The sequence below is a fragment of the Pelophylax lessonae genome, assembly GCF_965119305.1.
Source record: "Pelophylax lessonae genome assembly, chromosome: 1".
In the NCBI taxonomy this organism is placed as follows: Eukaryota; Metazoa; Chordata; class Amphibia; order Anura; family Ranidae; genus Pelophylax; species Pelophylax lessonae.
Genome location: NC_138768.1, coordinates 475281723 through 475299062, shown reverse-complemented (window position 1 = coordinate 475299062; position 17340 = coordinate 475281723). Strand labels below are relative to the sequence as shown.

The window sequence follows — 17340 nt, the reverse complement described above, 5'->3', positions numbered from 1 at the left end:
AAGCCAGCGACTGTAAAGCAGGATGGAAGATCGGCCCGAGACAGCAGATCGTCTCGTAACGGGAGCCGCCAAGGAGGCTCGACGACAAGTTGCATGATGTCCACGTACCAAGACCGGCACGGCCAGTCCGGGGCCACCAGAACCACCAATTTCGGTTCCGAGACCAGCCTTCGAAGGAACCTGGACAACAACTGATCCGGGGGGGGGGGGTGGATGGGGGAGGCATAAATCAGGCGATACCCGATTCCAAGGCACCACCAGCGCATCCGAGGCGTCTGCCAGAGGATTGCATGTTCTTGCCACGAACCTTGTTGTTTAGGCGAGACGCGAACAGATTCACGTCTGGGGATCCCCAACGCGCACACAGCATCTGAAACACCTCCGAGTGTAAGGGCCATTCCCGCTGGTCCAGGGTCTGGCAGATCAGATAATCGGCCTGACAATTCTTCACACCTGGAACGTGAACTGCCGAAATCGCCGGGACCTGCGTCTCGGCCCAAGACGGAATTTTGGTCACTTCCTGGGCCGCCCAGGCACTCCTGGTGCCCCCTTGGTGATTGATGTAAGCCACCGCAGTTGCGTTGTCCATCTGCACACGCACAGGTCAGCCCCGAAGATGATCCGACCAACGGAGCAAACAAACAGTCTGATCGCTCGCAGTTCGAAGACATCGGTAGGGAGGATTCCTCCTCCGTCCAAGTGCCCTGAGCAGACAGATTGCCCAGAATGCCACCCCAGCCCGACAGGCTGGCGTCTGTGGTGATCACTGTCCACAACAGCGGCCGGAAAGGATTTCCCCTCCGTCAGAGCCAGAGACTGGAACCACCACAGAAGATCCTCTGACTCGGTGGCTCAAAGATATCCTCCTTTCCAAGGAATGAGGATGCCTGTCCCATCTGGCCAGGATCTCCGCTTGAAGAGATCGTGTGTGGAACTGTGCAAATGGTATCGCCTCGAAGGCTGACACCTCATCGCTCAGGACCTGCATGCGGTCCCTGAGATTGATGGAGTCGTTGTCCCTGAGGTACCTGACCTCGTTCTGCAGAGTCCGGAGTTTTTCCTCCTGGAGGAAAAAACTTTTGCATGGGCAGAGTCCAGAACCATCCCCAAGTAAGGGAGACGAGCAGAAGGGGACAATGTCGACTTCTGAAAGTTGATGGCCCACCCGAACTCCTGGAGCGTATGAACCGTGTTGACAGGTCGCGCAACAGAGTTGGACTGGAACTCTATCTTAACAGGAGATCGTCCAGATATCCCAGGATTGCAATCCCCTGCGCCCGCAACAGGGCCAGGACAGGAGCCAACACTTGGTAAACACTCTTGGAGCCAAAGCGAGACCGAAAGGCAACGCCACAAACTGATAGTGCTCCTCCGCGATTGTGAAACGGAGGTACCTCTGATGACCCTCGAATATGGGGGGGGGGGGATGTGTAGATACGCATCCTTGAGGTCGATGGAAGCCAGGAAATCACCCGGGCTTAGGGAGGCCACCACCGAACGAAGGGATTCCATACGGAATTTTTGAACCCGCACAAAATGATTCAGAAATTTCAAGTCCAGAATCTGACGCACCTTGCCCTCCTTTCGGGGTACCGTAAGATTAAAATCCCCGAAATCTGTCCCGATGTGACACCGGGACAATCACCCCCTTGGTTATGAGATCCTGAACAACCCGTTGAAGATCTTGAAACGATCTGAGGTCAAATGAAGATTCGAGGGAAAGAATCTGTCTGCTGGGCGCGATCGGAATTCGATCTTGTACCCTGACCGAATGAGTTCCTGAACCCACCTGTCCTGAATCCTGGACAGCCAAGGTTCGGGAAAAAAGCGCAGACGTCCCCCCACCCCTGAAACGGGTGAGGGTGCCCCTTCAGGTTGAGGTGGACTGGGCCGCCGTGCCAGGGTGGGCAGCTTTTGACTTGCCCGCCCAAGGCTTCTTCTGGCCACCAGCGACCTTGAAGGATTTGCCCTTGTCTTGTGCCTTGAAGGCACAAAAGGACCCCTGATTAGGTTTAAAGGAAGGGCCCCGCTTACCGCAGAAAAACTTACTCTTGGGCGATTGGGGCAGCAGAGTGATTTTGCCCCCAGTCACCCCCTTAACCAACTCTTCCAGGGAGTCCCCAAAAAGGAGATTCCCTGCATAAGGGATGTCAGACACCGTCTTCCTGGAAGTCTGGTCGGCCGACCAGCTCTTCAGCCACACCCTACCACGGATTATCACTGCGACAGCACAGCAGATAGTCGCGAGACTAAAGGGGCCTCATCCAAGGCTGCGTCACACAGGTATAAAACAGCCTGAATAATTTGGTCCACCATCTCCAAAGTTGCAGGAGAGGCGGAATCAGCCACAAGGGTGTGTCTGAGCACCTTGGTCCACTCCACCACGGCCTGAGAGACCATTACAGAGGCGAACACAAGTTTCATCAAAGAACCCGCCACCATATAGGAGTGGCGAGTAAGAGATTCCACCCGTCCTATCTGTCAGGTCCCTAAACACTGGAGAATCCTCTGCGGGCATCAGAGTGTCCTTGTTCAACCTGGACACCGTGTGATCCACCTTAGGGACCACGGTTCAGCGCGGAAATCTGTAGGAGACTCAAAGGGATAACGGTACTGAAACCGCTTTGGTACCACAAAATTGCGCTTCAAATTGCGCCATTGTTCGTTCAGTTTCGTGAAACTCAGCGGGACAGGGAAACACCTGTGCAGCTTTCTGGGTCCTGTGGGTCCCAAAGGAAGACCGTTTACCCGACGGGTGGGGCTCATCCTCTAAATGTAGCGTATCCTTAACAGAACTAATTAGCGCAGACATAGCAGCGTGTTCTCTGGCCGTCCCGGGGGGTTTGGGGAGTCGTCCCCCTCCTCCCCTTCCGACTGAGAGGACTGAGACCCCTCAGGGGGTACACTGTCCATGGCAACCATATCTAGCTCTGAATCAGAAGAATGAGAAAGTCTGGGCCTTTTCTTAGAAGCCCGCCCGGACATCAACAGATCCACTTTAGACGCTAAAGTCGCAAGTGCAGCAGTAAGGGAGCCCATCGCAGAGGATTCAGGCGTACCTGAACCCTCCACCAGAGCTGGGGGGGAATTTGCTGTCCTGGGACTCCATAAAAATGTTATGGCGGTGGCCCTTTAAATCAGCGATAGTGGCGGATCCCACCGCAATGAGGACTAACCTGAGTTACCAAATATTGAAGAATATAACTGCCAGCAAAGGTATAATCCCATGAAAATAGCAGAAAAAGCCCCCCAGAAGCGTAGCTGTACAATACCACGCTTGTAGCTCGATCCGACTGCCTGGAGAAAGGAAATGATGTCAAGCCAAAATAGGACGTGAGCCAAGGAAAAATGGTTGCCAATGTAATGCTATGGGGGGGGGGGAGGCTCCAGGAAAATGGCCACCGAGCACATGTTAAAATACATTGCCCACACTAAAGATGGCGCCCGAAAGGGCGCCAGAACACTACAGAGAAAATGGCTGCCTATGTCCTCACATGAAACCGAACAGCCTGCCCACACCCAAAAGGGCGGCCTCGCGATTTTTACACCACAGCGGCCCCCACAACCATGTCTGTATCCCCAAACGTAGTACAAGCACTACCAAGGGACTCAGGGAACCCCCGCAAACCCCCACAGCACGGCATGACCGCAATAGCGCCCCCGCATGAACCGGGAGGGACACACGGGGACCACACAGACAGACATGAGGGGGATATCACAGACTCCAAAAAGACTGCCATCCCCATGACAGAGGCCCCACACACCCCCCGACATACAATGCCATAGACAGAGGGGGTAGCAGGGTACTCACCGATCCAGCGAAAGCATGGGTGCCTCTCTGCAACGGGAAGCCTCCCACCCGGGTGGGGGTGCCGTCAGCAGAACAGGACGCTAGCAACACGCGGCGTACGGCAGGTGAGACATCCTAGCGAAGTAGCCACTTCGCGGGCTTTGTCCTTGAGGCCAGGGACAAGGTCGTTTGCGAGGCCAGGGCGTACGCATAGCCTGCTAAATGCTCGATGGCGGGCTGGGATTCCGTAAGGCTCTAGTACAACCAGTCCGATTCCCAGCTCCGCCAGCGCCGTAGTCTTCCGAAGTCTAACTAAGCACTGGATCAAATAAAAAATCTATCAGTATAAAGAAAAAACACTTCGCAGAATTAAAAATTAAGAAAACAGTAGAAAAGGCTGAGACTGTAGCCCCAGCTAAGGGAAGCCTGCCTACTCCTGACTAGGCAAAAGACAAACTGATTTGGGAATGCTGCTAGCAGGGGGTAAATTGGACCAGAAGTTCTGTGTGCGGCAGTGCCTTGAGGGTGACATGGCGTTTAGCCTGTCCCCACCTGTTGGGGTTCACCCTTTGTTAATTTGCTTTCCTGGGTTTGTTTGCTCCTGTTGAGCCTGTTACCCAGCGTTTTATCTTTCTGGTTCAGATAAGGTTCTTTTCTCTGACCTGGGTGCTGCGTTTGCCTTTGTGATGGTTGCGCTTTCCACCCCTCCATGTCTACACTGCTTTGGGACGTCCCGTAAGTGAAGACTGTATGAGTGGGCGGCGACTGTCAGAGGACGTAAGAGAATAGAATTTTTGTAAGAACTTAACGTAAAATTCTTTTCTGAGTCCTCTGACAGTCGCCGCCCACCCCTCTTTTTTGGGGTTCTTGGACTATCTACTGCTTGCTACCAAACTGATTTGGGAATACGGCTAGCACGGGGACAGCCCCCTATAGGTGTGTCTATGCAAAGTGTTTTGTGAATGTTTATAACAAAATCTTATGCCTAGCTTGCTCCTGTGGATAAGACCAATACCCATAAGTGAAGACTGTATGAGTGGGCGGCGACTGTCAGAGGACGCAAGTGCGTTTGTCTATAACAGATCACATGGTATTGTCTATAACAGATCACATGGTACAGAAGTACCATGCAATCCGGTTGCAATGAGTTTCCAAAAGTAGCGCATGAGTTGGTCCAGCCTGCTGAAAACAAGTCACACGAGTGCAGAATGAACTGCACTCCTGTGATCCACAGGAGAAGTACAGCCAAAAGAGCTATGCAAAGAATGCATTAAAGTGGTTGTAAAGGCAAAAGTTTTTTTTATCTTAATGCATCAAGATAAAAAGCCGTCTGTGTGCAGCAGCCCCCCTAATACTTACCTGAGCTCCCTCTCAATCTGGCGATGTCCACACATGCCTTAGCCATCTGGGACTCTCCCCCTCTTGATTGGCTGAGCCACAGCAGCAGCGCCATTGGCTCCCCCTGCTGTCAAACTCAGCCAATGAAGGAGAGGGGGGGGGGGGGATCCCTGAACCGCTGCTCCGAATTTGAAAGGATACACGGGAACTGGGGGGGTTGGCTCAGGTGCCCCTATAGCAAGCTTGCTGTGGGGGGGCTCTTATCGGAGGGGAGGGGCAAGGAGCTGCAGCCAGGGACCCAAGAAGAGGAGCATGTGGGCTGTTCTGTGCAAAACCATTCCACAGAGCAGGCAAGTATAACATGGTTATTTTAATAGAAATTATTAAAAAAAAAAAAAAAAAAAAAAAAAAAAAAAAAAAAAAAAAAAAAAAAAGACTTTACAATCATTTTAAAAGGTAAAAAAAAGGTCTGAGTTAACTGATAACTCCCTCTCCAGGAATCCTCCAGGAAGGTCACGAGAGAGAGATAGGATCCTCCTATAGGAAACAAGTACAGATAGGTTTAAAATGGCTGTCCACCAGCTGCCCCTCAGTTGTATAAAGATGAACTGGACAGCAAAGGATTTTAGCCTCAAATCTATATAACAGTTATCCAATAGGGTGGGGGGGGGGGGCACCGTCCTGGAGGATTCCTGGAAAGGCAATTATTAGATAATAACTCAGACTTTACCAAAGTTATCCTCCAGGAAGGTCACATGAGAACCCAACAATGAATACCTAGGGTGGGACTACCGCTTGCAGGACCTTTCGACCAAAGGTCAGACCTTGGTCACGAACCAGATCAACGCAAATTTGACCGATGGAAGCCCCAGCCTTTACTGCCGAAGAAGTAGGAGTGTGTGTGAAATGTGCCTTGACATTTGAAGGAAAGGTGTGATGTTGGGCCGAGTAGGCTGCTCCTATGGCCAATTAGAGCCATCTGGCTATAGAGTTCGTCGAGGCCACTTTGCCTTTTTGAGTGGCTCCAAACAATATGAAAAAGTTTGGATGCTCTCCTGAATGGTTTAGTAACCTCCAGATAATGCAGGGCGCCCCTCCTGACATCTAGAGTGGCAAAACGTTCTTACCCCATGTTTGAGGGATTTTGGCAAAAAGTGAGCACTACTAGTTGAGAGCGACGAGAAGCCAATGCGACCTTGGGAAGGAACAGAGGGTCTGATTTGAGTACCAATTTATGGGGACGAGACCTTTCGATAGATTTGAAAAAAAAAAAAAAAAAAAAAGTTTAAAACTACGGATCATCATACCCCGGCCTGTCAAGAAATACTAAGAAAGGTGGCTACCTGGACCTTGAGGGTAATCATAGCAAGCCCCGCTTCTGCACTAAAATGATGCCAATGCTTTCCAGATTCCTATTTTTGGGCTGCATTTTTGAAGTATATACTTTCCATATTTAGTTGTAAATTTTCCTGGTCACCGGCTTCCTACTTGACAGTTGGGTATCAGCTACCCGGCAGAGAGACTCTAGCTTGATAGTACCCGCTGTTCCGGAACCATGCTGCTAGTTTTAAGGTGCAGATGTGGGGGGAGATGGGCTCCTGATTGAACTAGTTCGAAAGGAACCAGGGGTCGTCTTCTGTTAGCTTTTGCAGGGGTGTGAACCATGCCCTTTAATGGCCAGTAACGAGCTACAAGGATGACCCGTGTATTTTCCAGCCGTATCCTGATTGTTCTCGGAATGAGATGGGTTGGTGGAGATGTGTGGGCGAGGCTAAATCACCACAGAAGCCCCAAGGAGTCTATCCCTAGAGAGTCCTCTTATCTGTAGAAGTAGTAATCTTTTACTTTGTTGTCTGCCGTGGCAAATAAGTAGACTTCAATAAGACCCTCATCTCCAAGTGAGTGCCTCGAAGACTCGGAGGTTCAAATCCCATTCCGCCAGGTCCAGCTGTCAGCTATTTAGAAGGTCCGCCAGCCCATTGACCGTCCCTTTTTTGGACGGCTGACAGGGAGACCCAGCACGTCTCTGCCCATGAAATTAAGTCGTAGGCTACTCATGGAGATATTTTTTATCATGAGCCCCCCTGATGGTTGATATACGCCATAGTCATGACATTGTCTGATACTGCGTGGATAGGTCTCTGCCTGTTTCTTATTGAAGAGCGAGTAGGGCTTCCCATGCCACCGCGAGTTCTCTTACATTGTAAGATAATTCTGGCCCAGAACGGAACCAAGTCCCCTGTCTCACTCAGTGTCTCATGTGGGCTCCCCACCCAAGAGCACTTGCATCCATCGTGACTGATATGAACGGGTGTGAGCCAGGGTTTTCCCCTTGTGAAAGAGTTCTTTTTTAGCCACCCAGCTAAGGACTTTCTGATGATCAGGTGAATTGCAATCTCTTCCTCCAGAGAGGATGTTCTTCCGTCCCAAATGGCCCAAGGGTTGGCACTGCAGGATCCTTATGTGGAGTCAGGCCCATTGGACTGCTGGAATTGAGGCTGACATGAGACCAGGCAGGATCATAATGTGCCATCTTGTTGCCCCAGGTACTGAGATCAGCTGTTTTGTCGCATTGACTAGCTTAGAAATCTTGTCCTCTGGCAAAAATATCCTTAGGGCCACTGTGTCGATGGTGTAGCCCAGAAACCCTACCTGCTGGGATGGGGTTCTGTTGGACTTTCATTTGTTGATCTTCCAGTCTAAGGGGGTAAGAACAATTTTGGTCATTTGAAGGATCATAATACTTATTCCCTTGTCCGACCGTAGATGAGAAAATCATCCAATTAAGGAAATATCCAGACCCCTTTCATTCCAAGCTCCTGGCTCATTTCTGCCACAATTTCAGTGAAAATGCAAGGGGCTGCAGAAATCCCAAAGGGGGAGAGCCTGATATAGGAACAGGCAGATCTCTTTTTCTGAGTGTATAGCAAATCTGAGGTATGCCAAATCGCTGGGATTAACCAGAACATGAAGGTAGGCTTCCTTCAGGTCTAGAGCTACCAAGAAAGCTGCCTCGGGAAGCAGGGATCTCACAGAAAAGATGGACTCCATCTTATATTTTCTGTACTGAATCCAGCAATTGAGACCTTTTAGGTTCCAGATTAGGCAGCGTTTGCCCAAGGGTTTTGTTAGGAGGAGAAACCAGGGAGTAAAAACCCGACATGCGTTGAGAAGAAAGATGCTCTTTGATCACCCTTCTAGCTTGTAGATTCGTGACTGCTGCCTTCATGGCTTCCCTTAAACGAAGAGGTTCTAGAAGTGATGTGACATAGAAGTTGGATGGCGTATTTGCCATAAGTTCTACTTTGTAGCCCCCCCCCCCCCCCCTCGATGATCCACCAGATGAAAGGGTTTGAACAGAAATGTTGCCGTTGCCGGAGAAAGTGCCAGTCTGCCCCCCCACTGGAAAGTTGACGTCACTGGAGGTATGTTAATGAAAGCTCCTTGACTGGGGAAGAGGAGGTCTCCCAACCAGGTACTAACCAGGCCTCAGCCTGCTTAGCCTCCGAGAGCAGATGCGTTCAGGGTGATGTGGCCGTAGGCTTAGATTTCCCCTTCTTTTTATAAAGAACCCATCTTAGTGGATTAATCTTTTCCCCTTTCTAAGCTCTGGACCAAACAGGCTACCCTCAAAAGAGATTTTTGCACAACTTGCTTTTTGACGCATAGTCGCCATCCCAAGGTTTGATTCAGAGGGCCCAGGGAGTCTATCCCTTCTTTTGGCCACGTTACCAAGGCCAGTAGTATAAGCTGAAATCTTGACTACTTTTGCAGCCGCCATATACGCCACTCTTATTAAGAGTAGGGAGTTGTGTGCCTCTGCTGTGCCAGGAACCTTTTCTAGGTGACCTCGTAGTTGTTCCAGCCAGAAAGCCACGTTTCTGGCTACACAGGTATCAACCATGTTGGGCTGGGACTCAACAGCCCCTGCTTCTTATGCCCTTCTTAGCTTTACATCCATTTTCGAATCCAGGGGATCTTTTAAGAAGACTCATTCTCAAAAACACTTTTGGAAATTTTGGCCAAAGATGCGTCCAGCTTTGGGTGTTTGGCGGGGCCCCTTCTGTCTCCCTGAAAGGCTGCCTCCTCGAGGCTGCCGTGTGGGAGGGGGGGGGGGGTGGGGAGGACCCACCCACTGTGGGACCCAGAGTAGGAGGGGGAGGAAATGGGGCCAGCAGTATGCTCATATGCATTTTTTTCCCACCCGACCAAACACTGAGATATCAGCTCTGGGTGGAAAGACCCCATGGGTAAGTCTGTGCTTTGAGAACAGGTGCCCTTTAGCGATGGCCCAGCTCCAGCTTACACTTGCCCTCCCAGGGTCTCCCAAGGTCAGGAGAAAAAGGGAAATATGGCTACTAGTGGGTATAGTGAGAATACGACTTACTTGCCTTCCTAGCCTTGGACTCAGCTGGTGCTTGATAACTCAGATAGGGGTGTGATCACATGAGGATGTGAGATCTATGCAATCTCTGTCACTGCAGCTTTAATCAGGTTGCTACTCTTTACTTCCAGCAGAATGGATCAATATAGTGTAGCTGCCATGTGAGCCAAGTGAACCTGGTTTTACTCACAGAGCTTGCCATGGCCGACTGAAAAACAAATTATCAATGTATACACTGCCAGCCTGAAGACAGGAGAAGCACAGATATGTCAACACAATACTGGCTTAGGCTAGTAGCAAAAAAGAAAAAATTAGTAAATAGCAGGGAGGCAAGGACAGCCTGAAAAGGACTAGCCACCTTTCCCCCCTTAGGAGTAACCCCCCATCCATCCTCTCCCCTCCACTTACCACACCAGGCCTGATCCAACAGTCTCTGGTAGGGGGTCTAGGTCCTCCACCATTGGGACCGCCTGGGGGGGTAGCACGCCAGCTAAGCAAGGGTGCCAGCATTGCCATACTGCCGACTGGTTCCATTTATTGGGGGGGGGGGGATAGACAGGGAGTGGCACCAAACCCCTATCTCCCGCTCATTCCCTGACACAAGATGGGCGGCGTCAACCTTGGGAGCGTCACTTCCGCCGCTGTTATATATTATACACACGCACACACCTTCAGCCTTTACAGCCACTTGAATTTTCAAACAAGCAAATGGCTGAGGTTATAACTGATCACTAGGAACGGGTTCGGGATCCCACCTGCCTGATACCACCAGGAAGCCGACACTGCACGTGGCTAATCACAGGCAGCGAGACATTTCCCGGTCTGCACATCGATAAATGTCTCACTGCCTGTGATTAGCCTTGTGCAGTGTCGGCTTCCTGGAGGTATCAGGCAGGTGGGATCCCGAACACGCCCGAGTCCATCTCTACTGATCACAATAACATAAAAGCAATATACAAGCTGGGGGGGGGGGGGACCTCTAGGGGTATCAAAAAATGGAAAGATCTGGGGGCCTTAGTGGGAGATAGATTAGGCATTAGGCAATAACATGCAATGTCAAGCTGCAGCTGCCAAAGCCAGCAGAATTTTGGCATGCATAAGGAAGGGGGATGTATTGCAGAGATAAAACTATAATCCTACCACTTTATAAAACTCTGGTCCGACCACATCTGAAGTATTCTGTCCAGTTCTGGTCGCCAGTCCTCAGAAGGGATATATTGGAGCTTGAGACAGCACAGAGAAGGGCAACAAAACGTATAAGGCAGTGATGGCGAACCTTGGCACCCCAGATGTTTTGGAGCTACATTTCCCATGATGCTCATGCCCTCTTCACTGTATTGTTGAGCATCATGGGAAATGTAGTTCCAAAACATCTGGGGTGCCAAGGTTCGCCATCACTGGTATAAGGGGATTAGAGGACCTTAATTACGAAGAGCATTTAGAAGCACTAGATTTATTCTCCATGGAGAAGAAACGCGTGAGAGGGGACATGATAGCGATTTACAAATACCTCAACAGTGATCAGAGCATAGAAAAAAAAACTATTCAGTCGCAAGGAATGCATGAGGACACAAGGTCATTCAATGCATTTAGAGAAGAGATTTAACCTCAGGCTACGCAGAGGGTTCTTTACTGTAAGGGCTACAAGACTGGAATTCCCTGCAACAAATGGTAGTAACTGCAGGGAGTATGGCTACTTTTAAAAGACTCTTGGACGTACATCTCAAGGATCGAAACATTCAGGGGTATGAGAGATGATTACGGCCACACACACCTATACAGGTTGAACTGGACGGACTATGGTCTTTATTCAACCTCACCATGTAACCATGTGCAGCACCATGGCAAATGCTGATCAAACAGAGGCTAAGATGACAGTTCCCATTGCTGTAAAGTATAGGAGGGTTTCGTTAAGCAAATGCAACTCAGAAAAAATGAATACATAAATTATATATAGTAACAATAATACCAAGAAGAACAAAGAAAAGAAGAAAAAAAAAAAAAACTGCACACTGAATGGGAGGATTGTAAGGAAATGGGCCCTAAAAGTAGAACCATAGTCAAAACATTTGTTTTTCCATTTTGGATAGAGTAGGGGAGGGTTAAAACTTGTCAGATTTTTCTTCATCATCTGTGTCCCATTGTGGAGATTTCCCTTCACTTCCTGTCCAATAGCCAAACAGGAACTAAGAGGAAATCCCTACAAATTAAAGTGGAGCTCCACCCAAAAGGGGAAGTTCTGCTTTAAGGACTTGTTCCCCACTCCTCTTAAACAATTGCCACTTTTGAAGGGAGGGAGCGGGTACCCGCTTCCCATTTCGGTTTCCAGCGCCACTTGGCAACAGAAGTTCTCCTTACCTCCTGCAGTCTTCTGGGACACTCACAGGACCCAGAAGACTGCATCCACCACTCACGATGTGCAGTGCGACTCGCCGTCACAGCCGGGTGCCCACAGTGAAGATGACAGTGCCGGGGACCGAAAACAGCAGGTGAGACCGACTGGGGTGGATCCTGGGACAGTTGAGTAGCTGTTTTTTTTTTTAAAGTCAAAAGCTACACATTTTCTAGCTGCTGACTATTTATTAAACCACAGGTGACTGGAACTCCTCCTTACCACTTGCCGACCAGCCGCCACAGTTATATGGTGGCAGGATCCCACGAATCGCCGTACCTGTGTTGGTATCACAAGCCCATCCTCCTCAGTTAGAAAACACATCCTAGGCTCACACTTAACACTTTAATCGCCCCTGGGTTAACCCCTTCCCTGACAGGGTCATTATTACAGTAACAGTGCATATTTTTAGCACCGATTACTGTAGTAACTTCACTGGTCCCCCCAAAAAGTGTCAAAAATGTCAGTTAGGTGTCCGATCTGTGTGCCGGGGGGGGGGGAGGAGAAAAAAAAAAAAAAAAAAAAAAAAAAGGTCGCACAGGTGATCAAGTACCACCAAAACAAAGTTTTGGGAATTTTGAGTACAGCGTCATACATAACGCAGTGCCGAATCGCAAAAACGGCCTGGTTATTAAGGGGGAAAATCTTCTGGTTGAGGGAATTCCTTGGGGACCCCAAAGTCAGCAGAAAAAGTGTCCCCATTGGAAGATTTCCCCTCTAACTTTTCTGGGGACAACCCAAAATTTGGGATTTTCTTTTACATTCACTTTTATTGATAATAGTAAAACAGGACAAAGAGAGGGCGAATCTCCCTGATGGGGACACAGACAGCAATAAAAACTGACAGGTGGTCTAATCCCTCTCCACTCCATCCAAAAAAAAAAATAAGTTATACCATTAGTTATACTTTATTCTCTATCCAAAAAAAAAATATATATATATTTTTTTTTTTTTTTTTTACACACACAATTAAGGAAGAGGAAGAAGTGAGCGCGCGGTATTACGCTGGAAGAAGTGAGCGCGCGGTATTACGCTGGAAGAAGTGAGCGCGCGGTATTACGCTGGAAGAAGTGAGCGCGCGGTATTACGCTGGAAGAAGTGAGCGCGCGGTATTACGCTGGAAGAAGTGAGCGCGCGGTATTACGCTGGAAGAAGTGAGCGCGCGGTATTACGCTGGAAGAAGTGAGCGCGCGGTATTACGCTGGAAGAAGTGAGCGCGCGGTATTACGCTGGAAGTAGTGAGCGCGCGGTATTACGCTGGAAGTAGTGAGCGCACGGTATTACGCTGGAAGTAGTGAGCGCACGGTATTACGCTGGAAGAAGTGAGCGCACGGTATTACGCTGGAAGAAGTGAGCGCATGGTATTACGCTGGAAGAAGTGAGCGCACGGTATTACACTGGGGGGGGGGGGGAAGAAGTGAGCGCACGGTATTACACTGGGGGGGGGGGGGGGAAGAAGTGAGCGCACGGTATTACACTGGGGGAGGGGAAGGAGTGAGCGCGCACGGTATTACACTGGGGGAAGGAGTGAGCGCACTGTATTACACTGGGGGGAAGGAGTGAGCGCGCACGGTATTACACTGGGGGAAGGAGTGAGCGCGCACGGTATTACACTGGGGGAAGGAGTGAGCGCGCACGGTATTACACTGGGGGAAGGAGTGGGCGCGCACGGTATTACACTGGGGGAAGGAGTGGGCGCGCACGGTATTACACTGGGGGGGGGAAGGAGTGAGCGCGCACGGTATTACACTGGGGGGGGGAAGGAGTGAGCGCGCACGGTATTACACTGGGGGGGGGGAAGGAGTGAGCGCGCACGGTATTACACTGGGGGGGGGGAAGGAGTGAGCGCGCACGGTATTACACTGGGGGGGGGAAGGAGTGAGCGCGCACGGTATTACACTGGGGGGGGGGAAGGAGTGAGCGCGCACGGTATTACACTGGGGGGGGGGGAAGGAGTGAGCGCGCACGGTATTACACTGGGGGGGGAAAGGAGTGAGCGCGCACTGTATTACACTGGGGGGGGGGAAGGAGTGAGCGCGCACTGTATTACACTGGGGGGGGGGGAAGGAGTGAGCGCGCACTGTATTACACTGGGGGGGGGGAAGGAGTGAGCGCGCACGGTATTACACTGGGGGGGAAGGAGTGAGTGCGCACGGTATTACACTGGGGGGGAAGGAGTGAGCGCGCACGGTATTACACTGGGGGGGGGGGAAGGAGTGAGCGCGCACGGTATTACACTGGGGGGGGGGGGGAAGGAGTGAGCGCGCACTGTATTACACTGGGGGGAAGGAGTGAGCGCGCACTGTATTACACTGGGGGGGAAGGAGTGAGCGCGCACGGTATTACACTGGGGGGGGGGAGGAGTGAGCGCGCACGGTATTACACTGGGGGGGGAAGGAGTGAGCGCGCACGGTATTACACTGGGGGGGGGGGGGAAGGAGTGAGCGCGCACGGTATTACACTGGGGGGGAAGGAGTGAGCGCGCACGGTATTACACTGGGGGGGGGAAGGAGTGAGCGCGCACGGTATTACACTGGGGGGGGGAAGGAGTGAGCGCGCACGGTATTACACTGGGGGAAGAAGTGAGGCACACTATTACACTGGGGGAAGTAGTGAGCGCACATTATTACAATGGGGGGGGGGGGGAGTAGTGAGCGCACACTATTACACTGGGGGAAGGAGTGAGAGCGCACGGTATTACACTGGGGGAAGGAGTGAGCCCACACTATTACATTGGGGAAGAAGTGAGGCACACTATTACACTGGGGGGGGGGGAAGTAGTGAGCGCACATTATTACAATGGGGGGGGAAGTAGTGAGCGCACATTATTACAATGGGGGGGGAAGTAGTGAGCGCACATTATTACAATGGGGGGGAAGTAGTGAGCGCACATTATTACAATGGGGGGGGAAGTAGTGACCGCACATTATTACAATGGGGGGGGAAGTAGTGAGCGCACATTATTACAATGGGGGGGGGGGGGGGAAGTAGTGAGCGCACATTATTACAATGGGGGGGGGGGGGGGGGAGTAGTGAGCGCACACTATTACACTGGGGGAAGGAGTGAGAGCGCACGGTATTACACTGGGGGAAGGAGTGAGCCCACACTATTACATTGGGGAAGAAGTGAGGCACACTATTACACTGGGGGGGGGGGGAAGTAGTGAGCGCACATTATTACAATGGGGGGGGGAAGTAGTGAGCGCACATTATTACAATGGGGGGGGAAGTAGTGAGCGCACATTATTACAATGGGGGGGGAAGTAGTGAGTGCACATTATTACAATGGGGGGGAAGTAGTGAGCGCACATTATTACAATGGGGGGGGAAGTAGTGAGCGCACATTATTACAATGGGGGGGGGAAGTAGTGAGCGCACATTATTACAATGGGGGGGGAAGTAGTGAGCGCACATTATTACAATGGGGGGGAAGTAGTGAGCGCACATTATTACAATGGGGGGGGAAGTAGTGAGCGCACATTATTACAATGGGGGGGGAAGTAGTGAGCGCACATTATTACAATGGGGGGGGAAGTAGTGAGCGCACATTATTACAATGGGGGGGGGGGGAAGTAGTGAGCGCACATTATTACAATGGGGGGGGGGGGGGAAAGTAGTGAGCGCACACTATTACACTGAGTGAGCACATAACATTTGATTTTCCTTTCTTGCCATCCTCCCCGCCCCCTAGTTCTAATACCCTGAGAATCAGAGATAGCTAGAGACAAGCCAGCAGCACCAAGCACACTGAGACTGCTCCTACCCCGAGCGCCCGCTAACAGCTGCACTCAGGCAGGAAAGGTCTGAGGCCATCTCTAAACACGACAAAAAGACATGGAGCAACCTGCTGCTGCGTGCAGGCCCTCCATTTTACACACAGGACGCCACCCTCCACCTCCTGACATCTGCCGGTTCTTATATCGATCCTTGCCCACTACCGACGCTATGCTAGCACAATACCTGCGGTATCCATCGTTACTGGAGCCGTAGTAATTATTGGTAGCCATGTTGGGAGCCTTAGCAAGCGGGAGTCTGTGCAGAAGGCGCGGCTTCTGAAGAGCACGTGATATCTAAAGAGCACGTGACGTGATGGCGCTAGTCCTCTTCCAGGTTCAGCCTGCCCTGAGAAGGTGTGATGACATGGTTGTAATAATAGGTAAAGAATGGTTTGGAGGATAATTGGAAGCGACAGTAATGTGTTAGTGTTCATTGTCAGCACCTGTGGAACCTCTTGGATCTTACATTTAGGCCTAGACACGGGACGGGCCTGGTTACCTGCTTTGTTTGGGATTTAAAGAGAAGTAAACCCTCTGAAAAAAAGTGAAAAAAAAAAAACCTGTAAAGACAAAGGCATAATGAGCTAGTATGCATCGCATACTAGCTCATTATGAAGTACATAAAAACGAAGCCCCCGCAGTGCCGACAGGACGGCCGACATGGATCGCGTCCCCTGGCCATCTGATTGGCCGGAGGCGCAATAACATCACTCCCGCGCATGCGCTCGGGAGCCGCCGTTCACGGCACAGGGCTCTGAAGGAACGGCATGGGTGGCCGTTCCTTCAGAGCGCGTGTGCTGATGACGTCATCGGCTGCATGCACTGTAAATATCTCCTAAACAGTGCATGTTTAGGAGATATTTATAGCACCTATAGGTGGGCCTGAAAGTTCTGGGCAAAAGTTTTTTTTAAGATAAATATACCCCTAGGACAGTCAAGGCTAGTGCATTTAACCACTTAAAGCGGAGTTCCACCCAAAAGTGGAACTTCCGCTTTAGGGAGTCCTGACCCCCCGACATGCCACATTTGGCATGTCATTTTTTGGGGGGGGGAGCGGGTACCTAGTTTTGACAGGTACCCGCTCCCACTTCCGCTCGGAGCGCCGCGGCGCCCTGAGCGGAAGTTCTCCTTTCCCCCTCCCTCCCTGCAATCTTCTGGGACACGTCAGAGGTCCCAGAAGATTGCCGGCCAATCACGGCGCGCAGCGCGACTCGCGCATGCGCAGTGGGTACCCGGCTGTGAAGCCGCAAACTGTTACAGCCGGGTGCCCACAGCAGTGATGCCGGCGCCGAGGGAGAGGATCGAGGCTTCCGGCGGCCGCATCGCTGGACCGTTGGACAGGTGAGTAAATGGCTGGAACTCCGCTTTAAGCCCCTTCTTGACCAGGGCCTATTTTGTGATTCGGCACTGCGTAACTTTAACGGACAATTGCGCGGTCGTGCGACGCTGTACCTAAACGAATTTGACGTCCTTTTTTCTCTTACGTCCTCCGACAGTCGCCGCCACTTTATAATCTTCACTAATGGGGTAATTGACCTTTGCTCCGCAGGAGTAGCTAGGCAACAAGATTTGTTAATATCAAAGCTTTTAGCATATCACACCCCTAGGGGGTGGTCCCCTCAGTCAATACCTCCCTGCTTCCTGCATTCTCAACTCAGTT

General features: G+C 51.0%; 1 protein-coding gene across 1 annotated transcript in view; it reads right to left on the bottom strand.

Moving 5' to 3' along the window:
- ZFR2 (zinc finger RNA binding protein 2) overlaps positions 1-15969 on the bottom strand; it is a gene marked incomplete at its 3' end in the record, with an annotated part of 435737 nt that extends 419768 nt beyond the window's left edge. The window contains exon 1 of the mRNA XM_082246780.1: positions 15865-15969. Within this exon, the coding sequence (XP_082102906.1) occupies positions 15865-15911 (47 nt within the window). The 5' untranslated portion in view covers positions 15912-15969. The remainder of the gene's footprint in view (positions 1-15864) is intronic.
- Positions 15970-17340: the final 1371 nt, after the last annotated feature.